Here is a 25,310-nt window from a genome sequence, read left to right on the forward strand (position 1 = left end):
CTAGATAGCACTGCCTGTCTAAACACCAGTTAACCACAACCGACTCGACCTAAAGGTAGCGAAATCATATTCATCTGTTGATATTGTTGTCTGTTAGCTAACCGGTTCGTAAGGTTGGAAAATAAGCGCCAGTGTTTTAACTCTTGCCGGTCTTTTTTTAAATTCAGTTCAGGTTAGCTAGCTAACAGCTGAATAAGCCTCTACAGATTAGCTTTAGCCTGGCTAGCAACAGCTTCTCCTCCAGGACAGTTTGCTATCAAACAGCTGGATGCAGGAGCGCTATTATCAATACACGGTTCTTGTTAAAGTAGATTTTGTGAGACAAGCGACCCTGGCGGTTAGTCGCCGTCCCTTATACGTGTGCTGCTCCTGTTTGATAGCTAACGTCGACTAGCTTGTGTATGAGGCGTTAACTGTACTGTGTGAACCGTGTTGCAGCTCAATGTCATCGGGTCTAGATGAGCTTCATCAATTAATGATCTGTAGATCCCCAATATTCATGGTCAACCGGGACCTGTGCAGTAGTATGCATCGATTTTCTTGTCTGTTAACCGAGTCCCATTATGTACAAAGCCAGTGTGGTCTTATGAAGTTGCCATGGCTAGTCATCTGATATCAACAATATCCTGTTCAGTGGGTCAGGAGGGTGAAGAATCTGCTTTTCACCCTGCTCAGTTTTCACAAAGATGTATGTCCCTGTCGTCAATGTCAACGTGAGGATGATACAACATGAGAACTGCGAAAATTGCTGTTTAATTTATACAGGGAAAGCTACAGGAGACCGATTTACTGCAGCAAAGATGAGGCAATATTGCCATCAACCTGTGACTGTTGTTGCATTTTGAGGAGTCAGTTTACTCCCAAGTGTGTTCTCGAGTTTACATGGCAGCTTTCACATGATGCCCCTAAACAATGACAAAGTGGTAAACAAAACAATGACTCTGTTTAAGTTAAGACTCACATTTGCATGTTGCCTAGATCTGGACTGTGTTGCTTTTCGGAGATATGTGGGCTAGAAATAGAAAGGTCTATGTTAAATGGTCTTCTGGGGGTTTATTTTTAAGAGCAAACAAAGGTTGGAGGTCAGTGAGAAAGTGAGTCATTGGGATGGAAAAAGCAGGGCTACATAGGGTTTAGCAAGAGGCAGGTTCACTTGGTTTTCATAAGTTGCAGGCAGTTTCTGTAAGTCATACAGGTAGTGAGTGAATATTAATCTGTAATTTTTTGCTGGTATTATTGTTGAATTACAAGCTGACATCAAACTACGAGCTGCAGATTTTACTTAGATGACATTTTTGATTTGCATGACCATCCAATCATGCAAAGCTAACTGCCAAGACAGCCAAATGACACTTTCGTCATGGCTCTCTCTCAGTAGATTAGAAACACATTCAGTTCATAACACTTCAGTAACCTAATAGTCTTTCATTATTGCTAAAACATTACTGACACAGTTTGTGTAATGATAGTCATATAGGATTTTTTACTGATATGGTGTTGCCTAAAAGGGATGCACATTTATTTATATGATTCTATATTTAAATGTTTTGTAGTGCAGTGGGAGGGCACAGGGATAAGAGTGAACAGAAAGAAATAAGAGTGGTAGGTGTGGGTCTAATCACCTCTTAAAATACTCTCCCAGTTTAGATAATACAGGGGCTTGTGAGCCTGTCAGCAACAGCAGAGCTGAGCAACTCTTAGCCCATGAGGACAAACAGTTCCCCTTTGTGTTCTCCTCGATTGCCCCTCCCTCCCAGTTTGCCCCACTGGTCTCCTAATCAAAGTGCTACCCCTCTTGTTTTCGTGATCCCAGGTTTGGAGGGGGTTTGCTTGATGGGGTCCAAGCAGGCGACAAAGTGATGGTCTAAGGACTGGCAGTCACAGAGGTGCTTGCGCGTGGAATGTTGCGCTGGTCGGTGCACCTAGAAGGAGGGCCGCGGAGAGTCAACCATGCTGCTGTGGCCGTGGGGCACAAGGTTTACTCTTTTGGAGGCTACTGCTCTGGGGAAGACTACGAGACGCTCCGTCAGATTGACGTGCATGTATTCAACACAGGTAGGTGGTGAATATACATATATATCTATGGATCCCATTGGTCCTGAATTTTGTCTCATAATTTAGGAGGCATATGAATTCTTGAATCAATATCTTGCTTTCAGCTGTTTGTCTTGTTAGTGAGTGCAACTCATATGGAAACTTGGTTGTTCATCCCCTTGCAGTTTTATGAACTGGAAAACAACTTAAGAAATAATGAGAATACAATTTTCAGGTCTCAAGAGCAGTCTGACTTCACGGTCAGTGAAAAGTGTTTAAATTTTACATTGGGACAGCACTGGAAATCCAGTATGTGCAGCATATTTACATGAACTTGTTTAAATTCGTACTTATCTGCTGTAGGTTTTGCTTGTACTCAAATTTAGTGTGTCCCAATGTTTTCCCAGTGTTTTATCTGTAATGAAGCAAGAAAATATTTGTTTTTTCAAATTAGGAAATAAGGATAACAGAGTGTTTTAGAGGTTGTTGAACCTTCACCACTATAACGGTAACTCAGTGCAGCTGGCAATTAAAACCCCAAACTTTCCATTGCGGTTTGTGAAAATGTCTCCGTTAGTTGTTTTTCCATTGCTATCTCACAAACACAGGTGTTTTCTTTAAATGTGCTGCTGTAACTTTTATAAAACTGCTCCCTTTTCTTCCCTGTAACCCATTTTATAATGTCTTTTCCCTCTGTGTTGTCAGCCACCTGCTTAAGGGTTTTACAACTTCCTTAAAGTAGCTTGTGCCTACCTGCTATTGCCATACCATGAAAAGATCTGTGGAAACAAACCTTGATAAAGATGCCTTCAGCTGATTGAAATGGAAACGGGACCACCTTACCTATTGTTTCAGTATTTTATCTTGTCACTTGCTTTGTGCTCCTTCTCTTTGATGTCTATTTTCATGCCAACCCTTCTGTCCTTTTGTTTTGTTTTTTCCTTTTTCTTAACTTGTCTGTTTTTTCAAACACTTTCTGTTTTGAGCCTCTCAAAATACATAAAAAATAAAATGGCAAAAAAGCAGTTTGGATTTCATTCAGATGTTTGACATTGCTTTACATCTTCTTTTACTATACATTGGTTCAAAAACAGTAGGTTTGTCAGACAGCTGTAAGAACTTGGAGAAATTCTGCTAGTGAACTTTATTTTAAGTTTCATATTTAAATCTCTGCACATGTAGCTCCTAATTGTTTCACTAATTATTATTGCGGCTTTTGAATTTTTTTATTCTTGTAAAATGTATCTCGAGGTTCACTGTCTCAAAGTTACCATTGCTCTGCAGTATGGTATTGTAGTTATGTTTATTTTGGCATTGAGGCAAATATTGACAATATACTCTTTTTCTGTCATAACTGAATAAATATTCCTTTCCTGATTGTTTTGTACTTCAGTGTCTTTGCGCTGGATGAAGCTGCCTCCAGTGAGGACGGGAGGACATGAGCGTGCCTGTGAAGTGCCGTATATGCGTTATGGCCACACAGCTGTGCTGCTGGATGATATTATCTACCTCTGGGGTGGGCGTAACGACACAGAGGGGGCCTGCAATGTGCTTTATGCCTTTGATGTCAGTAAGTAGATCTGCATCTAACTCATGCTGTTAAGTGATAGTTTCAGGCTGTGTTTCCTTGAGATGCACCTGTTAGCTGTTCAGGTCGTGACAGCAAATGGGAGAGAAAACTGTGTTTATGTCAGGGAGTTCAAACACCTCTTTATATGTGTGATGACTTTCTATTGCAGATGACTCGAGTTATGTCACAACTGTAAAATGAGAGGTTAGGTCCCCCGCAAGTATGCTCAGAGTTAATATAAACTATTCCTGCTTCATAGACACCCACAGATGGTTCACACCCAAGATTTCGGGGACTGTTCCAGGGGCGAGGGATGGCCACTCAGCCTGCGTCTTGGGGAAAGCAATGTATATATTTGGAGGATATGAACAGCTGGTGAGTCTTTATCGCTCTTCACTATGGGACTTGCTCTCTGAACATTAAAACACGCCTTAATTAATCTCCTCTGCTGTTTTTTAGGCTGACTGCTTCTCCAATGACATCCACAAGCTGGACACCACCACCATGGTTTGGTCATTAATTAATGCCAGAGTGAGTTACAACCCCCAGTTGTTATTCTACAAAAAATTTAAAAAAGTGCTTTAGTTCTTATGTGTACAGATTGAATGTTCAAGTCCAAATAAAAATGGACACAAAGTGCTCACTCAGAGAAACACAAAGATAGAATAGACTGGCAACAAGCTCAGTTACATTCAAAGCACTGTTGGAGATCAACAAACCTTTGGTTATTACTGGGGTTGGCAGTACTGCTGCACAAGCGCCCACTGGTCAAATTGGCTGGTTACAAAGACACTGCAATGTAATGCAGCTCCCTGGTAGGTGGCCAAGTACAAAAAGCCTCACAGAGGATTATATACACTCCCCTTTTTGGAAATGCCATTTGTGCTTGTATGCAGTCAACCTGCTCATGTGATTGTCTCTAGTAAAGTGTATTTTAAACATAGACACCATTCCATATGGTTAAGAAGGGAATGGTAGAGGAAGTCCTTTCTCTACTTTTAGCTCCTAACTGATAACATTTTGTCATCACAGAGATTACAGTGTGCTGCTTATAGATTTAATTGAGCATGTGACTGAGTAATACATTTTTCTGCGTGCTCCCAGACTTGCATTCCTTTTGGAAAACAAACATACCTGCTGTGCTTTTACTCAAAACCTGTTTTCTGTAAAGGTGAATTTGTTTTAAATACACTTTGTTTGTTATTGTACTCATTTCAATTTCCACCAAGCCCATTATCATCTCAAGAAATGTTTTTTCCTAGAGCACAGTGGTTTTGGATATTTACAATTAGTTTTATTTTCATTAAGCTGCCAATTTAAAATTTTTTAACATTATTCATATAATTTATACAACCTTATTGTTTTAAAAGATGTTCTTTTTCTCCCACTGCTCTGTTTATAAAGCCAGTTAAAGAGCCTGCTTGCCTGCATAAAATTTGTGGAAAACAATGGCAGCACATTCTAGAAAGGAAGTCATGTGAAAGGCTTTGCCGTGGCTTTAGGCCAGCTAAATGCAAAGGGAGTAGAAGCATGCCTTTGTTGAGCATAGTCTCATTCTGTGGTAACAGATCACATTTCTCCTTTGTGTATATATAGTATATTTTATTTGTTGTTCACTAGTAACTACAGACAGTATAAGCTACATTATTATTTTGAGCTAGATTTCCACCAAAAATCTATATAATGTTTTCATAACTACATTATTCTTGAAAGGCTTAAGAGGTTTGAATTTAGTGTATGCCAAGTGTGGTCCACTAGATGGTGCTGTTTACTTGAAGTTGCTGTACAAGAAGCCTCCTCTTTGCCACTGTGGGGATGAGGCTTTATATCCAGGGTTGTGATGAGTATAGAAAGTTTGGAGACATTGGAGAGTTTGAAACTGAAGCCAGTTTATGAGGTGTATTATTCAAGAATGCAATAAAAGTCTGTAGGTTACATCCACTGTCCTCGCTCTCTGTCCTGTTCTGTCTCTCCACTGAAACTTTATGGAGTGCGAAGGTACAGCAGTCATCACAGCATCATCTGCTGGTCTTCTCTTCACAGGGCACTCCGGCGCGCTGGAGAGACTTCCACTCAGCCACCATCATCGGGACAAAGATGTTCGTGTTTGGAGGGCGAGCCGACCGCTTCGGCCCCTTCCACTCTAACAACGAGATCTATTGCAACAAGATCAAAGTGTTCGACACAGAGACAAACTGCTGGCTGAGTACACCTTCGACACAACCGTTGCCAGAGGGACGCAGGAGTCATTCAGCCTGTAAGACACAAACACACAAACAAAATCACCACGATGAGAAAATTTGGCATTATCTTTTAAATAAAATTGTTTTATTCTGAAGTATACTCAAATAAGATAACAGTTTAGCGCAGAACGCATTGAGATATGGTTATCTGAATTGTTTTCCGCTACTGATAAAATATGGAGAGTAAAATAGATTAGAAAACTGTTTTTGGGGAGCGGCAGATGAACACATTTCTGAATAAACTCTGGGTGTTATGAGATTATTCATCTTTTTAACTTGGCGAGGTTAATGATCCAGCTCACTCCTTTAAACTACCATGGTTCTCTTAGTTTGAATAGCAGCAAAAAATACATTTTAAAGAGGAAGAACTTATGGAATCATTTTCATACATTCTTATTGTGATGATTCATTTATATACAAACTACAGTCTTTTCCCAGCGTGTGCTGTCTCCCTCTCATTCTCATGCAGGGATTCTTTTTTGTTGTTTTGTTGTTGTTTGTCCAGTGGGAGAGTAAACAGTGTTGTTCATTCTGCATCTACTTAGTACAAGAATGTGTTTTTTGCCTACATTGTCTGATGAAACAAATGCAGCTAATGTAACTGGTTCACATGATTCCATTTACTGTGCTGCAGATGTCATTGATCTTCATGATGGACCATAAAAAATTGGGTCATTTTTTGGGTTTTCTTTTCTGTTTTTAGTTTCCTACAATGGAGAGCTGTACATATTTGGAGGATACAATGCCCGCCTGGACCGGCACTTCAACGACCTCTGGAAATTCAATCCAGGTGATTCACTACTTATTTATGTCAGACTGGGTGTGTCTTTGCTTAGTGCATGGTAATTTTGTTTTTGATCTACCTGAGCTGATGACTGTTTACCTGTTAGAGGGAATGCAGCACTGGCAGTCTTAGCTGGCACTGACCCACTTTCCCCCTGGAGAGAGTCATGTAGACAGTCCTCTCCTCTCTTATGACACCATTGTTAGTTTTGTGATAGTGGCTGGCAGCTTCCTTTTTTTTGTGTGAAAAACCCTGTTCTCTTTTTGCCAGAAACACACTCACATCAAAAACTGATGCAAGTAATTAAAACTAATTCATTCACTGGAGTCTTTGTCTGCTCTTACATTTGTTGCCAGATTGATTCTCAAGTCAGCTGAAGTGTTTTCCTGAAGAAACCTTGTTCTCTTGTTCACAACAAAGCATTGTTATTAAAGCTGATGCAACACACCGGGTGTGTATTCATCATCAATGCAGTGTACTATATGGTGTTAGAATATCATGAACCTGGTTTCTGCTGGTAACCATTTAAACCTGGTCTTTGCAGTCCACTAGATGGCAGCACCTCAGTTATAGACATTATTACCCACTGAAGTCTGAATGCCCTGTTGCTATAGAGATGCTATGATGCTGTTGGCTCTGAGTGTGTGAGGCTTCACAGTTCATCCTTATATGGAGCAACTGAGACAGCTTCAGCCTCGTCACTGATATTGCACTTCAGCAGAACAGAAGAAAGGATTTGATTCTATTTCTGAAATGTAAATGATTGTGTTCAAATGTTAAATTTTGTGCTATTGCTTTAGTCATCCCTTTTCATTCCCTCATCCCTGTTCCCTTGGCAGGATGGGAAGCACTAGTGGGTTTCTGTAACTTTAAATGGCAGACACTTTGTATTGCTGCAAAATGAGTTGCTCCAAAAATCCCTCTGTTGAGCTATTTAAGGCACGGATGTAATCTGAAGTTTTACTGAGATTCTTCCATCGCAGAAGAAATGAGCCAGGTGTATGTGTGTCTATTTTTTTCCATCATTATGTCTAAATGTTGTTATCTCAACTTATTCTTGTCTTGTGTTTACACGCAACAGAAGCCTTTTCGTGGAATAAGGTAGAACCGAAGGGGAAAGGCCCATGCCCGCGGAGACGGCAGTGCTGTTGTATGGTTGGAGATCGAATCATCCTCTTTGGAGGAACGAGGTGAGGCACAAAATATTACTACTTGAACTGTAAATTCCTCTGCTCTGTAAAACTGACATATTTTTGGTATTTGAGGGTCTGTATGTGCACTGTAATTAAAGATGTTCCTAGATATTCTCTCTGTTAGGTTTCCCCTTCGATTATTCTAGTGGCAAAATTCTTCTTTTTAGATTATTCTTTTAATTCTTTATTCTTTCTTTAATGAGTACTTTGAAATGATATCATTAACTATGTATTATGTCTAACTAAAAAGCATTAATATCTTCACATACAGCATCAAAACAGTTCATTTGTTGTTCAGCACATTTTGCAAATATAACTCATTCCACTACTCTTTACCCTAAATATCACTTTTACAGGGACTGTTTAGGTACATACCCAGATGCAAAGATGCATGCATATGTACATGCAGGCACATAAACACCTAAAAATACTTCAGTATATTTCAATATGCATTTGCACAAGCACACACAAATTCTCAGTATGTGCAGACATGCATAAATGCATGAGTAGGTAGAAAATTCAAGCCCAACTATTTGTTGGGGAAAGCGATTATAATTTGGATGAGCAATGATAGAGCCCCCAGTTGAATTGTTACACATTCAAACATCCAGTCTTTTTTTCATTTTTTTTTTCATTCCCCCTGCATCCATTTTTCACTTGGGAGTGTTTGATAAAAGCTTAAGCTGACATCATATGATGATAAAACCACTGTTTGCCAGCTGAGCCATTGTTCTCTTATGCAGAGAGCAGTGCCACACAGCTAAATACAGACTATAGTCTGCCCCACTCGTGTGTGTCACCAGCTTTCAGCACCTTAGTTGTGCAAGTATTGTCTCGAAAATATCCAAAATATCTCAAAGTCAGAAGTTTAGTTGAACAGTAAGATTCATGGTGTTTGTTATATAAAACATGCTTTAAGTTTTTAGACTACATACATTCCAGACACTATTGATTTCTTTTTAGCGGGATGTGAAAACCAACTTGCAAAAATGTGAAACTTGCCTAAGTTTGGTAATCCATCATAATGAACAGCATGTCTCATTTATTTTTGTCAGTCATTGTGTCATGGTATAACAGATGAAAAGAAAGGACTGTATTGTAAACTCTTGCTTGTCGATGTGTCCAGCTGTTCGCATTTATCATTATTAAAACATGTTGTATGCTTCAGCAGCAGTAGACTACTGACTAGTGTTATACCTGTAAAGTTTTTGACTACGTACTTTGTCACAACACCTCTGGCTCTGAAAATGCTGTGAATGCATAGCTGAAAATATCTGAGGAATAATATAGACACTCTCACACACTCCATGCTGTGCAAAAATTGGCACTGCCACTACTACTGCAGCCACTGTTTTCACTACTACCTCTACTACTGCTCATACTGCCACTGCTGCTCAATGTGACAAATCATGTGCCAAAGCATTCTTTTTTTTTACAATCAATACAAAACATTTTGAAGTGTTCAGTATATTGTAAAGAAGCACAATATTTAGTTTCTTACATTTGAGCTATTTAGTTTACAAAAATGTTTAAAGCATAATTCTGCAGTTCATCTTTAATCTCACGGAAGATACAAGTTTGGATGATATTGGAGCTGTTAAATAATTGCACAAGTTAATTGAAGCCAAATATTGAATTGCGAATTAATGAGAACTACTTCAGTGCAGTTCAATATCTCCAAACATGAAAACCTTTAGATGAAACCTTGGTTTGCAATAAAGAAAGAAAAACTGCAGAAAAAGTTCAGAGGTTGCCTAGAGACTAGAAATGTTTCCAACTCCTTTCTTTACAAACACTTAAATTCTTCTACTCTTGACACTTTCATTGTTTGTCATCATAATCTTTATGGAGCACATGCTCTCAGACAACAAACTGTCCTTTCTTTTTAATATGCCAACCAGAGGGTCTGGCTCCTGTAGACAGCGGCCTGTGATGAGTCCCTTGTTGGTTGTAAGACAGTAGTGAATTGGCGGGGGTTCGTAGCTGGTGAGGTGCCACTGGGCCGGTGACAGGCTTGTGATAGGCCAGCAGCCGGTGGAGTAATGAGGTAGCTAATGGCTTTAGCATGGTCCAGAGTAGTCTGGGACCTGGGCTACTGTTATCAGAAAGGCTATGTTATCAGGCAAACCCCACTGGGATAACCTGATAGAGAAGATCGGGAGGCTGTGGATAAGAGTCCTCTCAGCCCCACTACGTCTACAGGACCTCAAGTCCTCAAGGCCGCTAGCTGCTGCTGAGTTACTTTTCTATTGCTCCAGTGGCCACCACATCGTGGGGAGGAGCACACCCTAATACACAAGTGTAATCTTCATTCATATATCATGCAACAGCATTATAGTCACTAAAATTGTTTTTTTTTTTTTCAATATATATAATGATAATTAGGCAAAAATATAATAAGCATTTTTAGGGATATAACACACTCATAGCAGATCTATTTTTAAAGGCCACTTCATAAACAAATAGGTAACTACAATTGTAAGGAACAGAATGTGCTGCTTATAAACAGTAGCAGTCAAAACTCAGTACGGTTAGTTATTGATATGGAAAAGAAAATGTTAAAAGCAGACAGAGAGCTTCAGATGATGCTTATTTTTGAAGATTGTAATGTGTTGTTTGGTTTCTCGCCAGGATTAGTCCAGGATGGGTTTTAAGGAGTCATGATTTCCTGTTGTGAGCAGATAGGGCTGGGGCTGGAGAAGGGAGTGTCATAGGGGCCACTGGAATGATGGAGGGTGATGGCTGAGCAGAGGAAGAAATCAAACACCACATGATATCTCCAACATCCTGTTTAAAAGCATCAGGGCAGATCTTTTTTTTTTTAGGAATCTGCAGCCAATTCAACTTTTCTACCTTAAGATGAATGCACACCAAGTATTTTTTATTAGGGGAGAAAAGTGTTTTGTTTGTGTTATTTGTAAAGTGGAGGGTTTTGTAGTACAGCGGTCACTCTGTTGTTTTAAGTTGAGTCAAGATGTTGTTTCCTGTTACTGTACAAATTAGAGCATGATCCTTGCAGGCCCTAAGCAAGTCGGCCACACAGGTTCTCTTGACCAGCGTTGCATGTTTGTTGTTTACATGAGCTACACTTAAGCCTCTTACACACAGGAACTCCCATAAGCACGTGCACACACATACTAAGACACACAAACGCACTCCTTACCACACTCATTTGTTTGCTTTTTATTGTTCTTGACTAAAAAGGTTTTCCTATCACGGTTCAGTTGGTGTTTTAATTGGTGTTTTGATTTGCAATGATTTAAGATTAGACTGAGCAAGTGTTTTTTCATTATACACGACTACTTTAGTGTGAACATTACATTTAAAACCAGCCATTGCTTTGTCTCCTGTGTTTATTTTTGCATGACCTAACAACATGAGGGCAGTTAACAGGGCAAAAAAAGTTATTGGTGTCTGTCTCAGTGCAATTGACGAATGCTTGCACAAGCTGCCGTGAATTATTTGCTGGACACCTTGCTTGTGTTTTCTTGTGGGGCTCCTCAGTTTGGTGGGTCTGCCAAGGAAATTGTGTTGAAATTTATGGTCCACATCTTGTTTTCCTTGGTTGGTTGTCGTTTCAAATTGATCCAAAACAGAACCCCTCTGTTGATATTTTTCCGAGTTTATGATATTTATTTTACCTGCAGGAATTTGTTCAGGAATAATTTATCACTTTAGTGAAGGACAATAAAACTATTAAGCCCAAGAGCCCTCTGCTTTCAAAGGGGTTACACTTCGGACTGGACGTAACACTGAGGTGTGACACATTTGTAAAACAAACATCAACAACGCAATATAGGTTCCAATGAATACAAAGGGACTGGGGTTAATAAAACATGAGATTAAGAGTGTAGCTCTCTAAGTGTTCAGTGTGAGAATATGTTTGGACTTGATGATGACTTGAATTGATGTTTGCATTGAATTTGTAGATTAAGGTGCTGTTAGATTGGTTGCCATAAAGCAGGATTAGGTGCAGGATATCCTTTGTTTTGTGGTATGTTTTTTTGGTGCACACCACCCCACACCACCACACACTTCTTTGATGAGGAAATCGAGCAGCGTGTGAGTGACAGGCTGGGCTTAGTGGCAGTCTATTGAATGCACTTACGTCAGTGTAAACAGGCCTGCTGAGCTGCAGAAAGGCGCGAAATTCTGCCCCATCTCTGATTTATGACCTTAAAACGGCATTCTTTCTCACGGAGTGCAATGTGATATACCCTCAGTGCCTCTGCTACACTCATTTTACTGAGACTTGCTCACTGCCCCACGAAGGAACGACCCGTGCATGACTAACTCCACCTGCACTGACCTTCTCCTTCACACACGCACACAACCAATGACCGGCGTATTTTGCTAACTTTTTTCTCACCTTCCGAGGAACTGAACGCAGCTGAAGTTGAGATGCACATGAAGACAGTGCCACAGAGATTATTGATCTCCTGCTGAGCCTATGTTGTCATTGTTGGCATTCATCACACTCTGTGTATAATTGCTAGCGATAAGATCAGGTTGTGCTAAATCAGGAAGCATTTTGAGGTTGGGAACAGGGCATCCTCTGAGGGGCAGGATGTGAACAAGGACATGACAGATTGGCATGCTGGGAGCAGACAGCTTGGAATCTGTGGAGAGAAATCTGGCACTGTCCCTTGAACTACTTGGACATGACAACATGTATTCATTCCATCATTGCATTTAGTGAATATATTCTTACCATGAGAGATATTTATACCTCTCTAAAGACTGTAATGATGACTGATTTAAATCAACTCTGTGTGTTCAAATGTTAGTCTGTAGTCATTTTCACACATGAATTCCAGATAAATGTCTGGAGAAATCGGGTCAGGACATGATCCAGAGTTGCCATTTCACACCCGCAGCACACAACACATTCTCATCTACTGGAAATACTCCCTTTATTTTAGGCTGTGAATTCTCCGGACAATAACCAGCTCAGTTCACATGTCAGCCCAGTTGGACATTAGCCAGACTTTATACCAGGGATCTGGCAGAGTAAAGCCCGATTCAAGTGATTTGGACGTTTGCTTTCGCACATACAGATCATCCAAGTAATGTGGAGGGAAGTTCAGGGTTGCAGTGCATATCTGAAAGCAGCTTGTGATGTGAGGTTTGCTTTTTGGTCTTTGGTAAATATTAAGATCTAAAACATCCCTGTAGGCTGGGGAATATAGATTCTGTGCTTCTTTATGTGGCCTGCTGATGATGAGTGTTGTTCAAAGGGGTTTTAATTTCCTCTCACTGTGAGCAGCAGGGACCAGTGGATGTCAGTTCAGGTCTAACAAAGCCAAGCCATGAATGAGTCTCTTTGATGTCGTCACTGTGCTTAGGCAGACCCAGGTAAGGCCTCCGACCCTTATGTAATCCAGTGATGTAAAAGGCAAAGTTATTATCTGCCATCATATGAGCTCAGACAAATGATGGCGAGGTTAGTGGTAGTAGAAATACACCATGAAGTTTTAAACGTACCAATTTGCACCACGTATAGGAAAGGAAAGCAGTGGCTGAGACCTGCAAATGTAGACATGTTGATGTCACTGCTTACGGACAAGGAAAGTAATAGCTGCTGCAATTTTGAGTTCCACCTGCAGGCAATGAGCTGAAACCTTTTCTTTTTATAGTGGCTGATTGTTCATTGTTTCTCTTGATGTTTGAAATAATACAAGAGGAACACATTGTGTCACACTCACATCCAGTGGGTTAGAGCTGAAACAATTAGTCGATTAGGACTGACAGCTACTTGATAATCGTTTAATCTTTGAATTGATTTTTCTCAACCAAAAATGGCAAAAAATTTGATGGTTCCATCTTCTCATTCTCAAGACAATAAACTGTATGTTGGTTGCAGACTTTCTACAGATAGGAATTCTCCTAATTTATATATGTATATATATATATATATATTATATATTAGGGTATATAGTATAGGTAGTAGTAAACGTGTGTGAGTGTCAGGCGATAATAATATATAGCAATGAAATATGTTTAATTACCTGTCTAAACATCTAGGAGTGGCCCACACTTAGTCTCATTCCATCATTTTCTTTTTTCCAGTATAGTGTGCCATTTGTGTGTGTTTCTATGTGTCTGGACGTTTCACATGACTTAATGACTCACATCTCCTCTTGCCGAGCTGACGTCAGAGTGTTGCACATACACACGCACATGCTTACTCTGCTCCGCCAGCCTGAATGTGTGTGCTCCATTTGGCAATATGCAGAGTTGCTTGGTACATTTAGTGAAGATGGAAAGCATGCTGACGCCAAACCTAACATTAGCTGCAGAAGCATTTGTGCTCATTACCCTGGTTTAGTACAGAATGCTAAATATAAGTAGACATGGTTTGTTTATAAGATTCGATCTTATATTCAGTTTTAGTTTTGATATAAAATTCAAATAGGTTTCGCGTTACCACTCAATATTAAGGTAGGGAGAGTGTGTGACTGCCATACACTCTGAACAAGAGGGAGACCACATACCAGGTAATCTCACTGCTAGCCAAAACATCCCGCCACAGAACCTCTTGTTTAATCCAGCAAAATCTCACCATGATATTTAATCTGTGTGGAATTTAACTGGTCATTTCAAAACAGCAAGTTGTTGAGCCGGAGAGCTTCTGCAGAGTGCAGTGATTTTTGTTTAGTAGACCAGGAAGGTCAAAAGCCTGGTGCCTTGATATCACCCACAAGACCATTTTGCACCTTATCAATGGCTGAAAGCGCCGCTGCTATGATAGCCTAACCGGTTAAAGTGCAACTTGTTATCACTGTTGAACCTGACAGTTCAAATGTTAGACTAAACACAACATGGGACAGAGGCAGAACAGATTCCAAGGCATTTTATAGTTTCGCTAGATATTATATGAAAACCCGTCTGTTCAGATTTTCATTTATTGTTGAATGTAAATATCAGCCCTTTCTTATGCACTCACTGCAGCCCATAATGTCTTAACATCTGCTGCTCCATGGAAACGTGCTTATCAACACACCATAGATTTTGATGCCTCACACATGTTGTTGTTTGGCCTTCAGTGTCAAAGGGTAGGCTGCAGAAGTTTCCTTTATTAATTGTCTGCATGCGCGTGTGTGTGTGTTTCGTATGCCTGAGATAAAAGCTGTCAAACAGTGGAGGTGACCCTAGCAGGATATGGGGCATCCAGCACGTGGCGGGACAAGACCTTGGGGCAGCACAGCGACACTGTGATTTACTCTTCAAAGACAAGCTCATGATAGTATTTCATCTGCATCTTAACCCTCCTTAACCCACTAACAGGCTGTATACATTAGAGTGTCATAGGGTTGAGTGTTACACAGCGGCTCAAATAAACAGCCTTCATAGGTGATGCAATTGTCCATTTAAACTGACATGTCTAAATAGCATTAGTTTAACTTTTGATTTACTACTGTCATCACAACCAAAACACCTCCTGGTAGTTCTACGCCCCCTCTGCGGAGCAATGCCAGACTATGTGGACAAGTAAAAACTACAAATACAACACACCAGCCAAACGATTTAACAGAATATGAGACTATTTGTTCACAATCAGCAAGTTGTCTTTAAACAACACTGCTTGCCTGTAAAATGAGAGGAGACACTTGTAGCAACAGTAAAAAAGCAGGATATGACAGAGGTAATCACTTCGCCTGCAAAAGTAGCTAGTGTAATAATGAGCTAGTCTGATAGAAGGATTAAACCAAAACCTTGTACTGAAACTATGGTCTGTAGCTACTGATGTTCATCAGTATTTCCTCTTGTGAGTGTCTCCTGGTGGTTGACCTTGAGTCCTGGTCTTATAAGCTGCAGGTGGAGATTTGGACTATAGAGGAAGCAACTTATTTTTCCAGAATGAGTCTGTTAGCTATAGAGGAGCATTTGACAACCCCCTGAGACCTTCCCCTGTATATTAACCAGCTGTGTTCAAGGCCCTGAAACACTATTTAATGTCCTCTTCCTCAGTTTTATGGGCAGCTAAGTTGATAACATCCACTCCTTATAAAAGCGACTATATTATTATTTGCATGAGATTTATAGCACCCGTTTTCCTCTCCAATACCACCACTAAGTCCAACCACATTTTGCCCACAGGGGTTGCAATCTGAGATTCATGCTTCGCTTGCGGCTGGCATCTCCTCTGACTAATCTGAAGTCAAGCGTCTCTTTCAGGGAGCCAGCTGTACTTTGTATCTCACCCTCTGCATGGGGCTTAGGTCTGGGCAGCTACAGGTCTTAATCCACTGTCCAGCCACTGCCCAGGAGGGGGCACAGATATCTTGGTAAAATGAGGTGAGACGGTAGAGATTAAGCCAAAAGAAAAGGACAAGAACCTATCGATCTGTGATAACTAAGTCTGTTGGATTTGCTTAAGAAACTTTAGCTCCCAAACCATTGCCAACTCTTGCAGGGCTCTTAACGGTCCACTTAACCCCTTATATCAGATCCTCGCTATAGGCTTTGCCATTTAGTAAAAATGTTTCTTAGTTTAAAAATGACAGTAAGAATAGAGGGCAAAAGAATTTATGTCATTACCAAATAACCATGGCTACTTGAAGTAAATTACTTGACATTTTTGATAATTGCTTGGCTGCATACTGTCAGCTAAAACTCTGGGAAGCAAAATTAATGCTCTCTTTAGGGGGGAAATGTTTTTCACCTACCTAAGAGTCTAGCCACAGTGCAGCCATAATCATATATTATTGTTGGGATTTTGATTTTTAAAATGCCATCCATTCCTGTGTCTAATATCCATCGAACCATGCTTCATGTGTTGCATACTGCATTAATGTAGAAGTACATTACAAATTGCTGTCTTTTTCTTTGGTTTGTTGTACTGTCGTTACCTGTTCCCAGCACGTTCCCCATGTTTTCACTCTATACCAAAGTCCTGCTGAAATAATTTGATGCGTGTCTGGCCCTCCTGATAAGGCGCTCTGAAGGAAGTTGTAGTGTGTGATGAGTTCCTGTGAGCTAGATGGTTCTGAAGGACCAAAGTTCAATAGGAAGTGGAGAAAGGAAAAGGATGCAGATCATATCACTCCCAAGAATGAGGATATGGCCAATGAAGCTGCTGAAAACAGACTTAGAAAACAGACTTGTAAAGCAGTGCTGTCGCTGATGGAGTTTTCTTCCAACTCTCAATCTTTTTTTTCATCACTTTATTTGCATTGTTGCTGTTTCAGAAAGTTGTCCGCAGAATTTGTGGGCAATTAAATTCCTGGACTCTTCAGAAGGTCTTGAGTGTTCCCAGGCTCTGTGGTGCTCCCTCATTAGTTTTGGGACAGTAGTTCAGCTCTTTCTTCTACCGTTTTGAGACCTCGGTGTGGAAGATAATGAGGTGGAGCAGGCAGTGCATTGCTAGAAAGGACTGGCAATTGGGTGATTAGACACCCTCACTGAGTGTTGTTTGAAATAGCAACCAGTGTTGTTTTAGTGGGGGAGCGGCATCAGTCAGGCCTCATTCAGACTGGGAACCACTGCTGCTGTAGGGGGAGGAGCACTTTCACACAGAGTGATACTTTGCTGATCGAGTAACAAAGTGAGCCAACAAACACAAGGATGCTGCATTAAGTCTCACACTGTGACTTTTCCCACTTCCAACCACTCCCAGTCTATAGCCCTTTAAAACAGAGATCCCATTTATTACCATTAAGAAATCCCTTTTTTATGCCGACTTTGCTTGCTTACACTGAACCAACAAAATCGTGACGTGCAGCACAACAGCGTTGGCATTTGGTCCGCAACACAGACATCGATCTGACTCTGTCACTATCTCTGCTGCAGGCTCAAAGGCAGGAAAACAATGCCTCCTGATTCCATGTTCATATCTGTTTATACAGAACTGTAAGGTAGAATAAAGGCACAACATTCCCGCCTTGAACAGGCTGTGTAAAAGGGGCTTATCAGATACCTCTTACCCCCCCCTTGTTCCTTCCTCTGCCTCTATGATCCTCCTCAGCCTCTTCCTTTTTGTGGTGACCAATAAAGCATTACCATTGCCTAATGTTCTGCCGAATTTCACACCCAGTCTGTCATTATCCATAAGCATGCGAGAAAGCCTTGTCCCGTGGGATGCAATCGTCACCTCTCTTGTTGTCCCTGTTCAAGCATCCCCTTATCTGCACCCTTTCACGCGTCAGCATCCAAGGCCTATAGCCTTTCTCCATGTGAGCTTGCATAGTAGTTGACAGCTACTGCAGTGTGTGCTTTAGATAGAGATGCTACCTTTCATTACTTCTGTAATGGAGACAGACTGTTGACGTAAGTGTCTTTTCTTCACATGCAATATCTAATGTAGCCAAATTTAGTATTTGGATTTTTTCTTTTCATGAAAAAAGTCATAATATTCATCACGCTGAATTTGTGGCCAGCAGTTCATGAGGACCAACTAGAGCCAATGATGACAGACACATTGCAAAAGCAAAAACTAGAGGCTGTTGTGGGCCACAGATGCTTAATGACGGCCTTATGGCATCTAGCAGCCGACTGTTGGCTTGGTGCGTAAGGACACTTCAGTCTGAAGTCCTAATAAATGTCCTGTTGACAAGGTTCAATGCCACCATGAATGTCACTGACCAGTGTTATAGTTTTAATGAGATGTGTTTGTGAGTGTATTAATAAATAACCTTGATTACTATAATTTAGTTCAATAAGTGGCATACAGCCAGGTCCAGGAGTAGACAGTCTGATGATGGCGCGGGGGGGGGGGTGATTGCGGGTATTCTGATAAAGGCTCATGCTGTAAGCCTGGGTGGACCACCTCCTGGGGGGCTGGGGGGGGGCCGTAATGACTTCCCCAGCTGGCCCCCTGGGACGACTGCGCTCGTGCTCTGCTCCTCTCCTGGCCGCTTTAAGCCACCACGGTGTTTGTTTAGGGAAGATTAGCAACGTAAAACCCTTACAACATCCTGAACACACAGCAAAAGGGAGACACGATGGAGAGGACAGCGGGAAAGAGGAATAGAGATTGATGGGTGGAGAGACAGAGGAGAAGAGAGTATATTGTGTTCAGCAAGAGGATGGTTCGGGGATAGAATGAAAAATGGAAAGAGACTGAAGAAAATGGGAAATAAAAGAAGTGTAATTCGAAGCAATTCAAAAAGAAAGATCATTTCAACAGTGCTGTGGTGGTGTCTGGTGGTGTCTGGTTGCCAGTCAGTGGCCAGTTCATGTGTAGCAGAAAGCATCTTGTGAAACTGCTGTTAACAACCAAACACGGCTGCAAAGTCTCTGTTATTCTACATGATAGACACTGAAGGGGCACAGTGAAGGCACCTGAGTGGTTGAAACTGTCCCCTGGATAGTGTAACACTGTACTGTGCATTTTTATCTTCTAAACTGATTAGGCTCTTTGTGCACCACTGCTATGGATATAAAAGCAATGAGGTGCATTGCATACATTTCTAGAAATATGCTTGCTACCTTGTGGGAATATTAGTTCAATCCAACAGGCTGTAGCTTGTTACTTTTACTTGAGTTTTTATACATTATCTTTCTAAGTGACCAGGTTTTGCATTTTAATTATTGATTAATTGATACAAAGAAGGTGACTGAAGAGAGATGTGACACAGCGAGGCTTTCTAAGCTGTGGTGCACCAGGTGTGTCACAGGTGTGTGTGCTTAGCTGTGGCAGGAAACAGATGTGCAGTGATATCAACGGCTGCACAGGTCTGGGAGACTATCAGCACGGACCAGCCTGCTGTCTCACTACAGTGCTCGACTTCCTGTGGGCTTAAATCAAGCCAGCCTATGATAAGGAGAGGAGAGCGCTGTGTGACCAGTGCTGCTCTCTTTGAGAACAATCTGTGGCTCCCTGATTATGAACCCTAGTGATTAAACAAAGACAGTGAGAGGTTAGTATTAGGGAGCCTGTAGGTAACTAATTGTTGGGAATTGTGTGACTGACATGAGGGAAGTTGAACAGCAATTACAGGCTCATGCTCATGAAAACAGAAAGGAGGTTTAAGACCTTACTCTACCTTACTCCTTGGGGATTGGTTTGAAGCTTTGACCACTTGTAAGTTTCAATGTATTTCTGTTGACAGTCCTAATATCATAAAAACATTCTTTGTTCTTTTTACAGTCCCTGTCCAGAGCAAGGAATGGGAGATGAATTTAACCTCATGGATCATTCAGACCTGTATATCTTAGACTTCAGTAAGTATCCCTGTCATTATCCTCCAGATACCTAAGTCCACCTCAGTATTTTCAGCCACCTTGCTTGGTTAAATAATATATCTGTTGGTCTCCTCAGTACATTTTATATTACCAGTACCCTCCTGACAGCACTGCTTCATTTCTCACCTGGCCTAGTAAGCCTGGCCTTGGCCCTGCTTTGTGTTATCACATGGCGCACTTCCGTCTTTTGGACTACCAAATATAGCCATATCCTGCCTGCACTGGGGTAGCCTGTAATGCTGTCAGGTCACAGTTAGGGTTTGTGTAGGTGGGCTTACACTGGGACTGGCAGTACCCACTGGCGTCCCCTGTGGCATACTCCTCCACGTGCCAGTCGCGTGTGTCCTCACACTGTTTATCACTGACCATATGGTGGAGCAACCATGACGGTGATTGTAATTGAGGGGAAGTTTATAATTAGTATTAGAAAGGAGGTTTAGAATAAGATGATTTGTGCACTGAGTTAGCATCATCATGTTCTCCATGTCCTTGTGTGAATTGTGTTGTTTTTCTGCAGTATGATATAAACAAAATGTGGTTTTTACATCACGGAGAGCAGATCGAACCCCTTTCATCTACAGCTTCTTAGATCTGACCTGCCTGACTCCATTTTGAATTCCCACAGCTGAAATGGATATTATTAGCCTGAGTATGATTAGTATCTGTGATCAGTCCCTGACTCATTACACTTTCTCTTCTTTTCAGGCCCTAATTTGAAGACGTTATGCAAAATAGCTGTTATTCAGTACAGTCTGGAGCAGTCAGGACTCCCACATGATATCAGGTCAGACAAGCTTCCTCTCCTCAAACATTAGTCCTGTTTTGTCATTGAGCTGACACATTGTTGTTCATGCAGTTTGTACTATGCTTGTCATTGTTGCCACCACTATGTCTCTCTGAATAATGAGGTTGTTTTTCAATGAGGCAAATTATGACTCATTATCCTTCATTTAACAGTGCAACTTTTATTTGCTTTTTTCCGACTTTACTTTAAGGCCCCACATGTAAAATTTGTACGTAATTATATAATCTTCCAATTAACAGCATGAACATTATGCAATCATTGTGACACATTAGCATAGACTATATAATGCTTTCAGTTTGTACATTGTGTACCTGTGTACAATTTGCACAAAAGCTGATGCATTGACATTCAGAAGAAAATGGTATAAAATAGGAGGAGAGGACTTTCTCATTCCATGTATTTGTAGCATGGAAGTGTTAAAGATCAACAACAATAGATAAAATATAACTATGAATAAATTGTGTGCAGCAAGATGATACATAGATGATACAAGTCACCGTCTTGAAAAGAATAAAGACAAGACCCAAAAACTTCTCTCTAAACTACAGTAGATCCACTTTATAGCCACACACACCAACACAGGTGAGTCATTTTTGAACACATTATGCTGTCGGATAAAATGTTTTATAAGCTGCCAGAAATTCAAATATTAAAGGCAAAACTTGTTTGCTAGCACAGTCCAGCTGTTGTTAGTTGTATGTGGTTTCAGAATAGTAACCAGCCTAACATCAGCCATGTGAGAATCACTGAGTGCGATCCACATTTGGCTGTTGATTAATTCCTTGGATAAATGATTTGCCTTTTTGTACAATTTCAGATTCTATTTTTTGGGGCTTTAATATGTTGTGATATTGTTTAAAATGCCTCTTCATCTACTATATGTAATTTGTCTTCTTAAACCACCAAGCTGGAGTAAGCTAAGAATTTATAAGTTTGTAATATTTCACATCCTGAGACCAAATCATTGTTGCTTGTTAAAAAAGTGGTGGAAAAATCATTCCTCAAACGAGCTGCTTAGCGGGCCAGTTGTTCAGTTATTAATTACCTGTTTTCTTCTGCTCTCTTTTGTTCCGTTTTGTAGAGTTCAGTTAATGGCACTAATAGTTCTGTTTCATTATGAGCAGACAGGACGTAGCAGTATTAGTCTCTGGCTCAGAAGCTTATTCTTAGAAAGTGCCGTTTCTACTCAGCACACACACACTTATATTTTCTCAGATCATGATAAAACTGGAGATCTTAAATTTTAGGATTAAAATATGAATTTCAGTGTTTTTTTGGCATCTATTCCAAATTAAATTCATTCACCTAGCTATAAAACAACAGTGAAATAATTGAAAATAAATCAAAAGCACTGCCTCCTAGGTATTAGGTTGGAAAAAGAGGAAACACTGTTGCTTAAAGAGACTAGCGTGATAAATTAATAATACATAATTTCCCTCTCTCAGTGACAAGTTTGAAAATTATTTTCACACAGTTTTTTTGAGAGGGACTCAAAAGTTAGTGAATATCTCTTTGATGTGTTGTGATGTTGTAATCACAGGGTAGGGAAGTTGTAATAACTGTGTTAAAGCTGGTAAAACACATAAAGGCAAAAATATGTGTCTAAAAACAGTGTGTTTTCAATAATTACGGTCTCGTCAACCACCTTTACTCAGCTGCAGATTGAGGTGAAATGTTCAAACTGGTGTTTTTAAATTGGCAGGTTCACATTCATTGAAATCTAAGTATTTTTTCTATATTCACACAAGTATAAAACCATTTCTCAAATATCCTTAATGAAGAGATTTTGTCAAGCTGATGTCGCTCATTAGAGGAGTGTGTCTTAAATGGAGGGCTTGCACTGAAGTGTTTTTTTTTTTTCTGCGTGGAACTTGATACTAATTACTCTTCTCGGCCTCCCATTTCTCTCGCACCGTCACTGCCACCTTGCACACTCCCCACTTTAGCGTTTGCAGTTGTGTTTCTAACCCTTAGAGGGTTTTCGGTGGGGTCACAAGACTCCTTTGCCCCTCACTGGCATCTCCAGCTCCAATGCCAATCTCCCCTCTTAAACACACACGCGCACAACAACAAAAAAAAACGAACAAAGCAATTGAGAGGGAGTGAGTGTGAAACCAGAGCCAGTGATAACAATCTGGAGCTCAACCTCTGACCTGTCATCAGGTCAGCACTAGAGCCTGTTGTCAGCCCCTGCTCCTGGCTCTCGTGTTACAGCGGGGCCTCCTCTCGTCCTTGTCCACATCGTGGCCCTTCGCTCGGACAAGGGGGGAGCACAGGGTGAGAGCAATTGTCACACTATTGCTTGATTGTCAGTGCATTAGATATTTAGCACTTTGGATATTTCACACTATAGAAATCTGTTATGTATTCAATCAGTCAGGAAAAAAAAGGGTATTAAAAACATCACCATATATATTCAACAGTAATACAACATTTTTGATTACAATGTAAAAACATTTTATTGGAGTTTACTGCAAGCCTTCCGTCTTCCTGAAGATTTTGGTTGCTAATTCTTCCTCTTGTTCACGCCAGGTGGGAATTGGCAGCCATGACCACCAACAGCAACATCAGCAGGCCCATCTTCTCCTCCCATGGCTGATGCTGCTGAATGTGAAGCAGAACACAGCTGTTTCAGGACACTGGGCTTTTATCTTTCTAATCAACTGAGCTCTGAGGGACTGTTTTGTAGAGTTTGGATCTGTATTGGATTTATTTTCCACTTTCTTCAAGTGAAAACTCATTACTGACCAAAATATCCTGCCTGTGACTTCCTCAGACACCATGAGCTCTCTCAAGTCCGTGGATATTTTAACCCTTGAAGACAGTGGTTATGTGCGACAGAAATCATTGACACCTGTTCACCCTTTTCTCTTCTTACTAGCCTCTCTAGAAATCCAATCAGCCTATGATAATCATAGACTTCAAACCTTAAGCACAGGAAGAGACGAGAACTTCAGCCAAAGGTCTTGAGAGCCAATCTCTCTGGTGAGGATTTCATCCTGATGTCACACTCAACAGATCTCCCTGAAGAAACAAACGTGAACCGTCTGTTCTGTAGAAATAAAGAACCCCCTTTCACACAGCCTGTTCAAGGCGGGAACTTTGCGCCTTTATTCTGCCTCGCCGTTATGTATAGAAGGTATGAACACAGAATGGAGGGGGCATTGTTGTTCCGCTTTTAAGCCGGCAGCATCCGTGGAAAGTGGAGAGCCGGTGTGGCGGGACAGACGCCGATGCCATTAACTTACATGTCACTTCTCTGATTCAGAAGCGCTGGCATGTTATCTGAAATCACACACTAGGGCGGCATTATGTCGACTTTGTTTGGTTCAGTGTAAACAAACAAAGGCAACATAATGAGGTGTGTTCTTAACTGCAGTGCAACAGGATCTCTGTGTAAAAGGGGCGAGAGACTGGGGTGGTCATGAGTTTGTAAATCTTGCAATTTTAACTTGGTCCGGAAACCATGTAAAACTACCATGTCCATTTGCGGCAAATGAAGTTATTGTACACAGTATACAGAGAAGGCTAACTTAACTGTCTTGGTGTTAAATGAGACGGAACATTTGCTACCACAATGTTGGGGTATAACTCTTGTGAAAGGTTCTGTTTGACCAGTTTTCAATGCTTAGCTTTTCCCCCTACTTCATCATAACTCGGCTGGCACCCCACTGCTCTTAAAGTGTCTCAAAGGTGACTTGCAGGGCGGCTGAGGCAAACTCTCTGCCTTGTAAAATAATCGAGTCCATCTACCTCCCTCAGTAGCATTGAGTCTTTAATGAGACTTCCCACACATGAGACATCGACCCCCCCCCCCCCCCCCCCCAGAAAAAAAGCCTTTTCACTGGGAAGTTTGCATTTGTGGTTGTCTGTTGTATTCTTCCATGAAATGTCAGTGTCACTGGAAGAGTGCAACTCATCTGCCACCCAACCCCCAAACCCCAACCCCCACCCCTGTAGTTTGTTTTTCAGTGCCAAATGTGGAGGGGAATCATGATGCAAATATATACTGTGTATGTGTATAAGCACGTGGTCCCATCTACACACACAGTAATCCCAGTCCACCTGCTTCAGTTTGCCTGTTGTTGTCGGGGAGCTCATCACTGATATGCATAATGTAGTTGTTCCTCTTATAGACAATCCGACAGCGTTCAGAGACTCTCCTCGTGAGCTGCGTCTTCAGAGTACGGGGAAAAAAACCAGGAAGGTGTGCACATGTATTTGTGTACAACTGCGAGCAAAGCCACACCTGAGCAGATGTTGTAAATGCATAAGGGCTGTTATTAGATTACACACTCACCACACAGCTTGAAAATAATTTGGAGTAGCTCAAATTGGGGATGTTTATTCAGGTTGTATTTTTATTTTATTAAATAACTAATTACAAATTTTAGAACAAAACTTTGAAAACTTTTTTTTATTTTTTTTAAAGATTTTATCTCCATCCACTTTAATTAAAGGATAAGGTTGATGATATTCTATGTTTTTGATGTTG

General features: G+C 40.9%; 1 protein-coding gene across 1 annotated transcript; it reads left to right on the top strand.

Annotated features, from left to right (window-relative positions):
• Nucleotides 1-24,630, top strand: klhdc3 (kelch domain containing 3). The gene is made up of 11 exons (XM_022743867.1): nt 1-55; nt 1,814-2,055; nt 3,428-3,604; nt 3,864-3,979; nt 4,064-4,135; nt 5,648-5,861; nt 6,551-6,637; nt 7,713-7,821; nt 19,916-19,989; nt 20,716-20,794; nt 23,348-24,630. Exons 2-11 carry the CDS (start codon nt 1,902-1,904, stop codon nt 23,412-23,414), a joined length of 1,149 nt encoding a protein of 382 aa, XP_022599588.1. The 5' UTR covers nt 1-55; nt 1,814-1,901; the 3' UTR covers nt 23,415-24,630.
• Nucleotides 24,631-25,310: the final 680 nt, after the last annotated feature.

This window comes from Seriola dumerili, unplaced genomic scaffold (assembly GCF_002260705.1).
Source record: "Seriola dumerili isolate Sdu_G_001 unplaced genomic scaffold, Sdu_1.0 BDQW01000073.1, whole genome shotgun sequence".
Lineage (NCBI taxonomy): Eukaryota > Metazoa > Chordata > Actinopteri > Carangiformes > Carangidae > Seriola > Seriola dumerili.

Excerpts from the sequence above, each read along its gene's own strand:
- klhdc3 (XM_022743867.1), top strand. The coding sequence starts at position 1,902 with ATGTTGCGCTGGTCGGTGCACCTAGAAGGAGGGCCGCGGAGAGTCAAC. Across the intron at positions 3,605-3,863 it reads GCTTTATGCCTTTGATGTCA|ACACCCACAGATGGTTCACA; the intron begins GTAAGTAGATCT and ends CCTGCTTCATAG. Across the intron at positions 4,136-5,647 it reads GGTCATTAATTAATGCCAGA|GGCACTCCGGCGCGCTGGAG; the intron begins GTGAGTTACAAC and ends TTCTCTTCACAG.